This window comes from Sodiomyces alkalinus (assembly GCF_003711515.1).
Source record: "Sodiomyces alkalinus F11 unplaced genomic scaffold SODALscaffold_10, whole genome shotgun sequence".
Taxonomy (NCBI): domain Eukaryota; kingdom Fungi; phylum Ascomycota; class Sordariomycetes; order Glomerellales; family Plectosphaerellaceae; genus Sodiomyces; species Sodiomyces alkalinus.
Window position 1 is genome coordinate 12,523 of NW_021167088.1, and position 13,510 is coordinate 26,032.

At 46.6% G+C, this 13,510-nt stretch overlaps 4 protein-coding genes across 4 annotated transcripts; 2 read left to right on the forward strand and 2 right to left on the reverse strand.

Annotated features, from left to right (window-relative positions):
• Nucleotides 1-1,032: 1,032 nt before the first annotated feature.
• SODALDRAFT_282940 (ATP synthase F0 subunit 8) lies at nucleotides 1,033-1,188 on the forward strand (the record flags this gene model as incomplete). Its single annotated transcript, XM_028608372.1, has 1 exon — nucleotides 1,033-1,188. A coding segment is annotated over one exon (156 nt), but the record flags the coding sequence as incomplete, so codon positions are not given.
• Nucleotides 1,189-3,910: 2,722 nt separating this feature from the next.
• On the reverse strand, nucleotides 3,911-5,843 carry SODALDRAFT_328047 (hypothetical protein). The gene has a single exon (XM_028610588.1). The coding sequence runs from the start codon at nucleotides 5,363-5,365 to the stop codon at nucleotides 4,337-4,339; it is 1,029 nt and encodes a 342-aa protein (XP_028463481.1). The 5' UTR covers nucleotides 5,366-5,843; the 3' UTR covers nucleotides 3,911-4,336.
• A 158-nt stretch (nucleotides 5,844-6,001) lies between these two features.
• On the forward strand, nucleotides 6,002-7,769 carry SODALDRAFT_328048 (BCNT-domain-containing protein). Its single transcript, XM_028610589.1, has 2 exons — nucleotides 6,002-6,720; nucleotides 6,780-7,769. Exons 1-2 carry the CDS (start codon nucleotides 6,341-6,343, stop codon nucleotides 7,501-7,503), a joined length of 1,104 nt encoding a protein of 367 aa, XP_028463482.1. The 5' UTR covers nucleotides 6,002-6,340; the 3' UTR covers nucleotides 7,504-7,769.
• Nucleotides 7,770-8,079: 310 nt separating this feature from the next.
• Nucleotides 8,080-13,268, reverse strand: SODALDRAFT_283219 (AAA-domain-containing protein; the record flags this gene model as incomplete). The annotated part of the gene is made up of 4 exons (XM_028608388.1): nucleotides 8,080-9,759; nucleotides 9,826-10,104; nucleotides 10,167-11,186; nucleotides 11,277-13,268. 4 exons carry the CDS (start codon nucleotides 13,266-13,268, stop codon nucleotides 8,080-8,082), a joined length of 4,971 nt encoding a protein of 1,656 aa, XP_028463483.1.
• Nucleotides 13,269-13,510: the final 242 nt, after the last annotated feature.

A 13,510-nucleotide genomic window follows, 5' to 3' on the forward strand; every position in this document is an offset into this window, starting at 1 on the left:
AATCTCCTTTAGGTGGTAGTATAATATTAGCAGCTATCGTTTTAAAATTAAGTTTATATGGTATATTTAGATTAATATTACCTATATTACCTAAAGCAATATTAGAGTTAACTTTTATAGTTTATACTATAAGTATTATTACTATATTATATGCAAGTTTTAGTACATTAAGAACTATAGACGTAAAAGAGTTAATTGCTTATAGTTCTGTTTCTCATGCAGCTGTGTATCTAGCAGGTGCATTTAGTAATACTGTTCAAGGAATAGAGGGAAGTATACTTTTAGGATTAGGACACGGATTTGTTTCTAGTGGTCTATTTATATGCGCAGGAGGAATACTGTACGATAGATCTAGTACTAGAATAATATATCTTTATAGAGGTATAGCTTAAATTACGCTATTATTTTCTATATTATTCTTTATATTATTATTAGGAAATTATAGTGCTCCTTTAATATTTAATTTTATAGGAGAATTCATATCTTTATATAGAATATTTAAAAAATTACCCATATTTGGTATACTTAGTGCTAGTTCTATGGTATTATCTGCTGCATTTATAATGTATATGTTTAATAGAATTTCATTTAGAGGATCGTTTACTAAATTCTTTGAAAAAAAAATATTTAATACTTTAAAAAGAGAATTTATATTATTACTTATATTAGTGTTATTTATAGTTATTCTTAGTATATATTCTTTATTAGTTTTAGATACTTTATATTATTCTGTTATAAATCTAATTTATAACTTTTAATTTTAGGAATTATTAGTAATAATTACTGTTAAATAAAACAAATTATTTTTTAATATAAAAAGAAAATAAATCTTTATATATATATATATCAGATTAGGGCCGGGTTAGTTAGGCGCTCCTTTTGGGTAGGAGAGTAGCTGCGTTTAAACCGCAGTAATCTAAAAATTAATATTAAAATGAAATTTTTTAATCTATATACTTTCGTTTTATATAAAACAACTCAAAATTTAAAAATAGAAATTTAGACGAAAATAAAATTAGAAAAATGCCATAATTAGTACCTTTTTATTATATAAATAAAGTAGTCTTTGCTTTTATAATAATTGTATTAGTTCATTATATCTTCTCTAAATATATTTTACCTGGAATGGTTTACTTATTAGTTTCTCGTATATTTATAGTAGAAGATTTAGAAGATATATTTTACTAAATAAATTTTTATTATATAATTCAGACTAATTTAATTAGACGAAATTCTGTTATTTAAGGACCTATCTAATAATTAATAAATTAATTTTAGTAGTAAGAAAAAAAGAATTATAATAACTTTATAGTAAATAATGAAATATCTAGTCCTTTGACATAATTTGAAATAAGAGATTTATTTAGTATTGAATTGCCTATACTAAATAATTTATGTATTTCTTTAACTAATATAGGATTATACTTAATAATAGGATTAATATTTATAGTTATAATAGGAATATTAGGTGTAAAATAATTTTAAATTAGTAGGGAATAGATGATCTTTAGGTTAAGAAACTTTATATATAACTATTCATAGTATAGTAGTAAATCAAATTAACCCTAGAAGCGGTTAAGTGTATTTCCTATTTATTTATATATTATTTATTTTTATCCTAATAAATAATTTCATAGGTATAGTGCCTTATAGTTTTATATCTATAAGTTATTTTATTTTAACTTTTGCTCTTAGTTTTACTATAGTATTAGGTATAACAATCTTAGGTTTCTAAAAATATAGGTTAAAATTCTTTTCTTTACTAGTACTAGCTGGTTACCTATTACCTTTATTACCTTTATTAGTTTTAATTGAACTTATATCTTATTTAGCTCGTAATATATCTTTAGCTTTAAGATTAGCTGCTAGTATTCTATTAGGTTATATATTATTATATATCTTAGCAGGATTTACTTATAATATTATATCTTCTGGTATAATATTCTTCCTATTAGGGTTAATACCTTTATCTTTCATAGTAGCCTTTTTAGGTTTAGAAATAGCTATAGCTTTCATACAAGCTCAAGTTTTTGTAGTTCTAAGTTCTTCTTATATAAAAGATGGATTAGACTTATATTAAAAAGAATAAAATTTAAATAAAGTAAAAAAAAAATGATGATAATGATGATGAAAAAAATGAGATTTAATAAATTATTAATATTGCATAGTCAATTATGCAGGTTTTCCTTAATTCTTTTTTTAGGAATAGTTATATGTTTAGGATATTTATTTTATAATAGTATTAAATTTATTACTTTAGATAAAAGTTATATAAGTCACCCTAATATAATAGAAAATAATACTAGCTTAGTTAATTTAAATGAAATTAAAGAAAAAGATTCTTTTAAAGATCTAAAAAAATCTTTCTTTTCTTTTATTACTTCTTCTAAGTATTATCCTTCTTTTACTAAGTAGTTCACCTTCTACTTTAAATATACCTCCAGTTAATAGATCTTTACCACCTTTAAATATACCTCTAATTAATAGATCTTTACCTCCTTTAAATGAACAATTAGATAGTATATTAGAATAATTAATATTATATAAAGTCTAATAGATAAAAGTTTCTAATATTATTTTAAATATAGAAAATGGTACTGAAAATTTTTACCCTTCAGAGTCTATAAGCGAATTTAAGACTAATTTAAAGGTTATTAAATATTTAGTAGAAAATCTTAGATCTTCGGCAGATAATCTTATTACTTAATAACAGGCTATAGATCCAAACTATAGACTACCTGAATATTAATTAGATTACAATAGCTTTATATATTCTGTATTTTTTAAAAAAAATTATATAAAATAAAATATTAACATATTAAATTGTAATAGATGATTGATTAGGTGTATGATTCTAATAAAATAGATAAATTATAAACAAAATATTTTCTATTTGGAAAAGTTATAAAACAAGAAATATATATATACTATTAAATATAAAAGTAAGGAATTTTGTTAGAAAATAAAAATAAATATGGGTAGTTTTTATATAAAACATATTATAATTGCGAACTAAGAAATTCTATATAGTAAATTTATTTAGTTATATGATTAGATTAATATTTCCTAATATAGCTTATATTTTTACCCTAATGCTAATATTTTAGAATTATTAGTGATGTGTTTAATGCATCAAAAAAAAATGTAATAAATAGATGAGTTTGGTGATGGCTCTGAATGAACGCTGTTTAAGTGCTTGATATATGCTAATCGAACGATTAATTTAATTTGAATTTTTTTTATTAATAAGTGGTATATAGGTGAGTATATGATATTTTATAGCTAACCTTAAAGTGAGGGCTAAGATCCCTTATATAAGAAAGGATTTATTAAATCCGCTTTAAGAAGAAAATAAATATTTTCGAAATAGGTAGTAGTTAGGGTGATGGCCTAACTAGCTCAAAATTTTCGTAGTCGTAACTGAAAGGTTGATCGACCACATTAGGTCTGAAAAAAGCCCAATGCAAAGTAACGTACAGCAGTGAGGAATCTTGGTCAATGGCCTAACGGCTGAACTGGCAACTTGAGTAAATGAGAAGTTTGAAAATATAAATATGAGTAAATTTTAATTGATTATTCGAGTAAAATTTTAAGTATATATAGATAATGACAATATATATATAAAGGTCTTGACCAATTACGTGCTAGTAGTCGCGGTAATACGTATGAGACTAGTCTTATTTATTTTAAATAGATTTAAAGGGTACCTAGACGGTTAAAATATCCTAAAAAAGGTAATATTTGACTAGAGTTTTATGTAAGGAGACAGTACTTAGAGTGGAGAGATAATATTCTGTGATACCAGGTACCTTAGGTACTTGGCACCTCGAGCGTCGCCCAGCATCGTCTCACCTAAGGTAGGTACTGAGTACTCCGAAGGCAGTGCTCGTATAGTACCTACGGATAGCTCATCGGAGGTTGCTTCATTATTACCTATCCGTAGACTGACTCGGGGGTCATTCGCAGTATAGGTGTACTTGCGCGATATGCTTTAAATTGGTTCAGTGTGCCCACTCAGTTCCATACGTACAATTCCGCCATGCTCTGAGCCTCTGGCCGTCGACTCGAAAACCGCCCCTATTTCTTTTCCCCCCCTTCCCCATGCCAACTGACCAAGATATATCTCCACACGACTCTAAAATATGAAACTATTCCACTGTTGTCCACTGATTAAATTCCAGAACTACCCCATACTGCGAGACTTCTCTCCAGTCAAGTTCGACTCAGCATGAAACGCGTGGATCGGATGGCATGGGCAGTAGAATGAACCAGGCCGGGTCTGGACATTGACAGATCATGTATACGTCGCCTCTCCCGAATGGTTCTCCTTCCTTCCCTAAGCGGCGGCGGCAGGCGGTTCGGCAGCGAGGGGAGGAGTAAGCGCCGCTTGCTGCAGCCGCTGTTTCTCTTCCTCCCTCATCTTTTGCTGGATCCTGATCCGTTCCGGTACTCTCATCTCCCTTGGTCGCGTGATCTTCCAACCGGGCAGCGATTCCTTCCCCAAGGCGCGGAGCGTTACGCGCTCGACGAGACTATAGTCGCCGTCCGGCCGGTCGAAGCACTGGGGTTCGCGGAAGAACACGGGAGGGTTGGTGATGATGCGGAGCTGGCGCAAGGGATTCCGCGACGCCGAGTGCAGCATGAGCGGGTGGAGCAGGAAGACGTCGCCCACCTTGCCGTGGGCCTCGACGAAGTTCTCGCAGCTCCTGGCCGTGGTGTTGAACCAGTCCAGGGTCTTCTCCGCCTCGAAATCCGGGTGTCCCCGGGGTATCATCCGGGGGGACACGCCTTCCGGGTGGTCGTACAGGTAGCGTGCGACTTTGGGGATTCCCTCCGGGCAGATCATCGTTCCGCCGCCGCCCGGGCTAATGTCCGAGAAGATAGGGATGACCAGCAAGGCTTGCTCGGGAGAGTCGAGGTAGTGGACGAAGAAGTCTCCGTCGACGTGCCAGTTGTCAAGTTCGTGGGGGTGTGTCTCCTTGCCCTCGTACTCGTCACTGCCGAGATTAACAATGAGGGAGTCGCGCCACTCACGGGAGTCGTGCAGTTGACGGCCCGCGCACAGCTCGTTAATGGCCGACCACGCCTTTGGGGAGAAAACGGAGGCGTCGAAAGTGCGATGGCAGGGCATGTTGGTCCGCTGTGCCCAGGTGGACTTGTCGTTGGGGTCCATTCCTAGCCGCGTCCACACATCCTGATTGACCCAGTCGGCCTGTTCTTTGGTGAAGCAATCTGTCAGACGAAGCCAGCCATGTGCGACGAAGTGCTCCTTTTCTTCCTCGGTAAGAGGCCTCGGGGCTAGCCGTGCCTCGTTAGAGGTTAGGGGTTCGACCCATTCACTCTCCTCCAAGGGAGCAGCATACATCTTGATGTATTCGATATGTACGGAGAAGAGTCGTCGAGTCCCTGATGTTTCGGAGCGTTTTAAAGGGAATGCGAACAACCGGAGAGTCCGGATGAAAGAAGAAAAGAAAGAAAAGCAAATCGGACGTCCCCGAGGTTGATGTAAAGCGAAGTAACAGGGGAAAGGGAGGGTAGTTCAATATCCTACAATGCAGTGCTAGACTTGAAGAAGAACTGGGTGACAACTCCTTTGCCCCCTGCAATGCTCGCTTGTCAACAAGGTCATGAGACGCAGGTCGCGTAATACTAATGCACATCTTGAGGTGGGGAACCCGGAAGGTCATCTCGCAATGGTCGGGCACCTGTCCTGGCCGTTGTACGTGTACGACACGGCGAGACGGCTTCTCGAGGCCCCCATTCGTGTAAGAAGACTGCATTCGGCGGGGAAGAAGCGGGGGGTGGCGGGGAAAACATGGAGAGGCCATTACCCATGATATGGACTAAAAGAACAGTTTGTGTCAGTGTTACCGGATAAATTCGAGCCCCAGCGGCGCTTCCTGATTACACGTCATGTTCACCCTTGCTCGGGTGCTTCTTGGTCTCCGAGAGTAGGAGATTTGCCAGGGACATAGTAGGTAGTGGAGAAAGCTTCTCATGGTCAACCTCGGGAAAGTGGGCGTCCTTTTCTGTGATATATCCTGCTTAAAGAGGGGATAGGTAAGACGGAGACAAGGGCATTCGGCTTCCTCGTGGGGGTTTCCCCAACAGTTGGAACTCGTTAATGCTTGACCGAGAGTTTCGCCGAAAGTGCTCGGTAAGTCGGTGGGGGTGTGGTACGTACCTAAGATAAGCAACTTAGGTATCTAAGGTACCTTACCTTAGGTAAGGTAGGTATCTTTACCTGGTACTTGGTAAGTACGACGCGACGTCCTCTATTCACCCAGACTGTCCTACGGAATTCCATCCAACCGTTCCTCATACAAACAATACTGTCAATATGCCACCAGACGCGCAAATAGTAGACGACGAGGAGGCCGAGGAGTACGAGTCTTCTCAAGACTCCGACTTTAACCCCGAAGCCAACGACGCGACCAACCGCCCCTCAGACCAGGCCTCCTCCGATTCCGACTCCGACTCGAGCGACGACCAAGCCTCGTCTTCTCGCAATAAGAGAAAGCGCCCGTCAAAAGTTGGCCCAACTGAAGACGCCGGTTTCGAGAATTCTGGCGACGAAGCCATCATCAGCAAGGCGAAAAGAAAGAAGAGGAAGAAGAACAAGAGCAGCACACAAGATGACAATGGATTGCAAGTTGGGGAAGACGACGATGAGGGTGGCGAAGGGGGGTTGATAAAGACAAGAAGCATGAGAGCACAAGGGTGAGTCATTCTGTTAACTCGACGATAGAAACCATGCGGACCTCCTGACAAAACAGTAGGAAGGAAGAGAGGAAAGCCGCGGCCATCACCGGCCCCGTCACCATCGACGTAGACTCGCTCTGGGCGCAGATGATCGCTGGCGCAACTCCAGCCATACAACCACCAGCGACATCATCAACAGGAGCAGCAGCACCGACCTCGCAAGACGGGGAGACGATGGACGTAGGCGCAGCCGCACCACAAGCCGCCGCCCTTCCCCGTCCCACCCCCCTCGAGAACGACGGCGACCCCCCATCCATGATCCGAATCAAGCGAACCTACAACTTCGCAGGCAAAGTGCACACCGAAGTCAAGCTCGTCCCGCGGGACTCGGCCGAAGCCAAGCTCTACCTCGCCTCCCAAAAGGACGCCGCCGCCGAGACCGCAGAAGACGACGACACGGCCGCCCCTCCGCAACGCACCCTGAAAAAGGCATTCCGCTCCGCCTTCGAACCCGTCCTGGAACAGACCGCCGCCGCTTCTTCCGCCCGCTCCGACCTCAACTTGGGCGTCAGCGAGCGCATGAAGGCCCGCGAGGACGCCGTGCGCGCCAAGAAGCTCAACACCGTGGAGAAGAGCCGCATGGACTGGGCCGGCTATGTGGACCGCGAGGGGCTCAAGGACGAACTCGAGCTCGCGGGAAGGTCCAAGGGGTCGTATGCCGAGCGGCAAGATTTCCTTTCGCGGAGCGAGGCGAGGCGTGAGGAGGGGGCTTGGAAGGCGAGGGTGGCCGGAAAGATCTGAGGAGAGGCGAAACTGCCATGCTGGTGCTGGTGCTTCCCTGGGCTTGTTGTATTATTATGCATGCACCGGCTAATGGTTCTGCGACGTTGATATGACTGACTCTTTGGTTTATGGATAGGATGGAAAGGAATGATACCCATACCCCCCCAAATAATTATCCCACTTCAGACGATGGAATGATGAATCCAATAGCCCGTAAAAGCGTCGCAACACAGCAATATAGGGCCACATGAGACAGATGTATTGGATACTACCTTACGCCCAACGACGTCGGCTCAGAGACTTCGTTCCTAGTAGAGTGAGTCCTCAGGTTTCTTACAGGAAGCTAAAAGGATGATAATCCAACAGACTGCCCGGGAATGCAAAGGAGAAGCTTCACATCTGCACAAGCAATGGAAATGCCATTCGGCGAAAAATCCTCGTCCCTAAGCTAACCCGACCATCCTTCGTCTAAATCCAGTGACACCTTCTGCCAATCAATGTGTGTTCGCGAACCCGTCGTATACGCTGCCCAAACAGGAGGAATATTATGCCCTTAGTGATACAAAAGCCTCGCCTCTATACCTGAGCATGGTTCTACTGGCTCTGCTGCAGAAGACACTGGATGTGTTCTATATCGGAGATGGTCTCGTTGAATACCTTCTTCACAGACCCAAGCACCTTCATTCGGTTCCACTCTCCCCGCGTCCTCCAGATCTCGTCCATCAGCTCTCGGTTGATCTGTTCGAGTTGTTCAATCGTGCATCCCGATGTGCGCTCTGTCAGGTCATCGAGGAAATTCTCAACCTGACCCTCGTGGATAACTGGCTGGGGTTGCGACGGTGAAGATCCCGAGTTGCCCGAGTTTCTGACGTGCTCATTGCTCGGTGAGTCGTGGAGGCTGCTGGATGGACGCTGGGACGGATAAGATCCCACCCCCACATCTCCCGGGTGAACAAAACCTCGCGCAATGCCGTCGGCTTGGGAATGCGCCCATGAGTCGTCACCACCGTGATTCGACTGGGCGCCGGGGAGTTCCTGCGTGTCGAGGAGCTGCGAATGATCGTTCTGCGTGTTCTGGTCCGCGGGATAGCCGTTGGTCATCTGCGTGCTCCACTTGCTCGAGGATCGGTCCGATGGGTCAGACGTCTTGGTCGTCGACGCATCGTTCGCGAGAGCGGAAGGCGACACTCCCGGTGGGACAGTCGTGACGGCGGATTTCTGGGACAGCTGTGTCACGCCAGCGGCTGTGGCTGTGGCTGTGCCCATTGATTGATCTCCAGAGGCAAGCCCCGCCACGGGTCCCTCGGCCGGTGGCCTCATTAGGGTGTGTTCGGCAACCGGCTGCGTATCGTCGTCGACACCACTCATGTGCACGTCGCTCTGTATCAGCGGCTTAGAGATCCCATTGCTCAGTGCACGTGAGCCCAAGCGCCCACCAATACCATTAGATGGGGGGCTCATAGGCTGGAAGCGCGTGCTAGTATGACGGGATCCGGGGATCGGCTCGCCCAAGGTAACTGGACCCTGAGAGTCGCTGTCGTTAGCAGCGGCCGTGTCAGACTGGACGAGGTTGACGATGGACTGCATCGCCCTGCGTTTGCGCTCCTTCTCCGCCGCCGCCTTCGCACGCTGCAACTGCCTGGACCGAAGGCCTTCCCAGTCGATGTTGCTGTTGGCTTGAATCGCCGCGACATCCACCTCGACGTTGCTGACAAGCTCATTAGCCTTAAGGGTCCTCTCCTTGTCGCCAATCTTTTTGGCATCCTTCGCGAGAGTTTTGATGTCGTAAAGAAAATCTTCAGGCCGCGCGTAAAACCCGTTAGAGAGTCGCTCCTCGATGGTGGTGGTCTCGAGGTTGTGGAACGTCTTGCCCGTCGCTGTTTCCCGCAGGACATCGTTCCCATATTTGTCCTTGACGATCTCGAATGGGCGCTCTTCGGCTCCGGGAACGTCCGGGCGGATGTAGTTGGGGTCGGATTCGAGGAAGAGGTACTCCAGCTGGTGAGCTGGGATGACTGGTTGCCTGAACTTCTTATACTTCCTGTTGATCTGGTCCATGATCGGCTGAAGTTGTACTTTCAGGATGTTGAGAAGCTGACGATCTCTCTTCTGCGTGGCCTTTTCTTCCTCTTTCGAAGGGGCTTTCGGCGGCGGGGGAGGAGCAAGTGGCAGCTTCTCAAGCACTCGTTTCTTCCTGTGAGCCGGGTCTGGGAAGTCGGTTGGGCTCTTGCGGATGTACTCCAATATAGACTTGAAGTACTCGCGGCGATTCTCCTGTTCAGACAGTCAGTCTTCGACTCAAGTAAAGAAGCACGGGGGGAGAAACGAGTCGGAACGTACAGCTTTCGGCCGAGCAATCTCCAGTCTATTCTTCATGGAATAGGCGAATATCTCCTTCCATAGCATAGGATCAATACCCTCCCCATTTTCGTACTCGGCCGTGGCAAGTACCAAGATGGGATCTGTGGGAGGTATGGACTTCAGCAACGCTTTGAATGTTACGTAGCCAACAGTATCTCTTAGCGTAGTGAACCACGAGTCGATATTTGGGATATAGATGACGCTGGGCTTGTGCCTCTTGACTTCGGTGAAAAGGCTGACAATCACTTGCTCAACGGGCTGCCAGCTTGTCAGTATCAACCGGGGTCTCATCAGAGGCGAATAAATCCGTGCCAACTTACACGTCCATCAGCGAGTAGGGTGGGCAGACCAAAATTCTGGACCTGGACTCCTTCAAAGTAGTGCAGCAAAGCAGACGACAAGTACGCTTGGCCCATGCCGACAAGCCCAGTAATGAGAAATCTGGGTCTGAAAATGCGAGATCGCTCAAACTCTTGATGCATCTGTTCGCGCCCAAAGCCATGGTCATCGTCGTCGAACTGTTCGAACATAGCTTCCTCCAGAGCCGTCAGCTTCTTCTTGCGAGGGAGAAGCTCGTCGAGGATTTCCTTGACCGTGTTGAACTGATCACGCAGAAGAGGTTCAACCGACTTGGGGAGGGGCGCAGCTCCGGACCCCGCCGACCTCTCCGAGGACGGGATCATTTTCTTGATTGACATCATGAAATCTGCGGCGTGGACGTTGATCTTTGCAGGGTCGACAACAAGCTTATCCGTCGCACTGTAGATCTGGGGATACGTTCTCTGAATGGAGTTGAGAGCCGCCTCGGTACAGAGTGCCCGAAGGTCGGCGCCGCCATATCCTTTTGTGTTCTCGGCTAAAGAATGCTTGAAGCTGTCGGAGAGACCCCAGTCCTTTGTGTGTATGTCGATGATGGAACGGCGACCTTCCAAGTCTGGCAGAGGGAAGTAGAACTCCCGGTCGAAGCGACCGGGGCGCCGGAGCGCAGGGTCAATATTATCCGGCCGGTTGGTCGCGCCAATGACGATGACTTGGCCACGGCCATCCATACCATCCATCAATGCCAAAAGGGTCGATACGATGGACGCATGGATCTGCTCTTGTTTACTCGAGCGCACCGGAGCGAGACCATCAATCTCATCGAAGAAAATGATGCTTGGCTGCGTTCGTCTAGCTTCTTCAAAGAGAAGCCGGAGCTGCTTTTCGGCTTCGCCCACCCATTTACTGAGGGCATCCGCTCCTTTGCGCATGTAGAAAGTGATCTTCCGACCACCAATGCCAACAGAATTGGCGAGAGCTCTGGCCAAGAGAGTTTTACCAGTTCCCGGCGGTCCATGGAACTAGACGCTGGTGAGCAATTGCCCGGCGTTGTGAGGAAGAAAAGGAAGAAAGAACAAGGAGAAAGGGGAAAAGGAGAAAGGAGAGCTTACCAAGACACCCCGGGGTGGGGTGACGTGAAATTTCTGGAAGAGTTCGGGATACAATAGAGGCAGCTGCACCATCTCCTTGAGCTGGTCGATATGACCCTTTAAGCCACCGACTTGGCTGAAGTCCACACTCAAATCAACGCCTAAGGGGTCTGCATCGGCCAACGCCTTCTGATTCTTGACCTTCCCAACGTTGGGTGTCGCTCCGAGACCAGTCTCCCCGAGCGTCTGAGCCAGGCCTGGAAGCAGTGCTGGTGCGGCAGCCGAAGTCGGGGTCATGCCCACATTGCCAGCCATGCCCGACCTGTGGCCCATTTCGTCATCGCTGCTATCTGATTCAACGCCGCCGGTGGCTCCAGTGCCCCAGGGCCCGCCGAGGAGCGAGCCAATCCCGCCGCCGCCACCAAAGGGGCCGAAGGTGGTGTTGAGTGGCCGATCCCATGCTTGGCTAGCACCTGCACGGCCGCGACGGCGCGCTGGTGTGGGAGCGGGCTCTTCCCCGACGTCCTCTTCTTCCTCAATGTGGGCCGCAGTCACGGGGGGCATGAAGTAGTTCATAGGTTTAGCAGCAGCACGGCGCCGCTTTGACACGGTTTCCTGGTAAAGAATGGCAGGAGAGGGTCGCCGGGCTCGGCGAGACCGCGTGCGTGAGGTTTCTCTGAGATCTTCCAGTTCATCTGCCAGCTCGTCCTTGTCAAGCTCAACTTCGTCATCCAAGTCGGCGCCCCGGCGAGAGCTTTTGGCGGATCTGCCCTTGGTTCTTCCGCGTGGACCTCGAGGGGTTGGACTGTCAAGGCCAACGTCTTCCTGATTGGCATTTGATGAATCGGACATGGCTGCATCCTCGGCAGACTCCTCACCGGGCTCAAAATCGCTACTTGGCTCCTGGGCCGACTTCGACTTTCGAAGGGCAGATCGGCGAGTCAGTCGACGACTTGGATGTTGGCTTGCTTTCTCTGCTGCGGAGTCCTGGTCGTCGTTTTCCGGGCCGTTGGTTCGTCGCGCTCGGGTGCTACGACCTCTAGTAATTGGAACGTCATCCTCGTCTTCTTCTTCCGCCTCGGGTACCACTTCATCGGCCACAGGGGCCTCGCCCGGTGCATCTGCCTCCTCAGCCGGAGCGTCCTCCATTTCGGCATCCGCAGTGACGTCGGCAGCGACATCCTCGTGGTGGCCGGCTAACTCATCAACCTCTTCGGGCTGATGACCGTTGCTTTCTTGGGTGGCTTCCTGAATAGTCTCGGGGGGCTTGGCTAGCCCTTTGGCGGCACGGGATGATCGGGTACGAGTTTTGATTTCCGGGCTTCTACTCTTGGAAACCAGACGAGCATGCCTTCCGGAGTTCGACAGCTCTACTGGTTCTTCATCGGCCTCTACTGTCCGAGAGCGCGTTCTCCTTTGTGGCGCACCAGCCAGCGCCAGCTCCAACTTCGACCGGTTGATCTTGAGCTTTACGAGCTTCGTAGGCTGCTGCCCCTTGGGCTTCTCAGGCGGATCCTCGACCTCCACTGCGCTGCTGTTGCGTCGGGTGTTTTTCCTTGTGGCAGCAGCTGCAACAGGGGAATCGCCGGAATCATCGGCCTTATCTTCCTCCTCCTTATCTTCTTCATTTTCCTCGTCCTCTTCATTTTCCCCGTTGTCTTCTTCTTCTTCTTCGTCTTCACTTTCTTCTTCGTACTTCACGGGCTTGGCTGCGGCTCTCCGGGTCTTTCGGCCTGCGGCATTGACTGGCAAATCATCATCCTCGTCGTCATCTTCACCGACATCATCCTCAAAGGATTCGTCGGCTTCGCTGTCCGAAATATCGTCATTGTCTTCGATATCTGACCCTCGATACCGGTTATTCCTCTTCCGGCTACCTTTGGAACTCTTTAATGAGCGCGAGCGTTTTTTGCTCCTACTCGGCCGATCCACGCCCGGCTCAAAGTTCTCATCCTCGGGATCAGATTGATTGGGGTCGAAGAAGAACTCTTCTCGCTTTCGCTTGCTTGCCATTTTGGAGTCGTCGAGCGAAACTGGGAAATCTGTTGGTTATGTGGAGGCCAAGCTGAAGCCGTTGCGACACTTCGGCCTTCCGTTACTGATCCAGGAATCGTAGCCTAGGCAAGCTTCGTGGTCTTAAGATCTGGGTTCGGTTGGCGGAGCCCCGGGAAGGTGCGATGACTGTACTGGCGGTAATTGACGGAACCGCAAAGGATTGAGGCGAGGTAGGAAGTATCACCAGCCGAGAGGCTAGA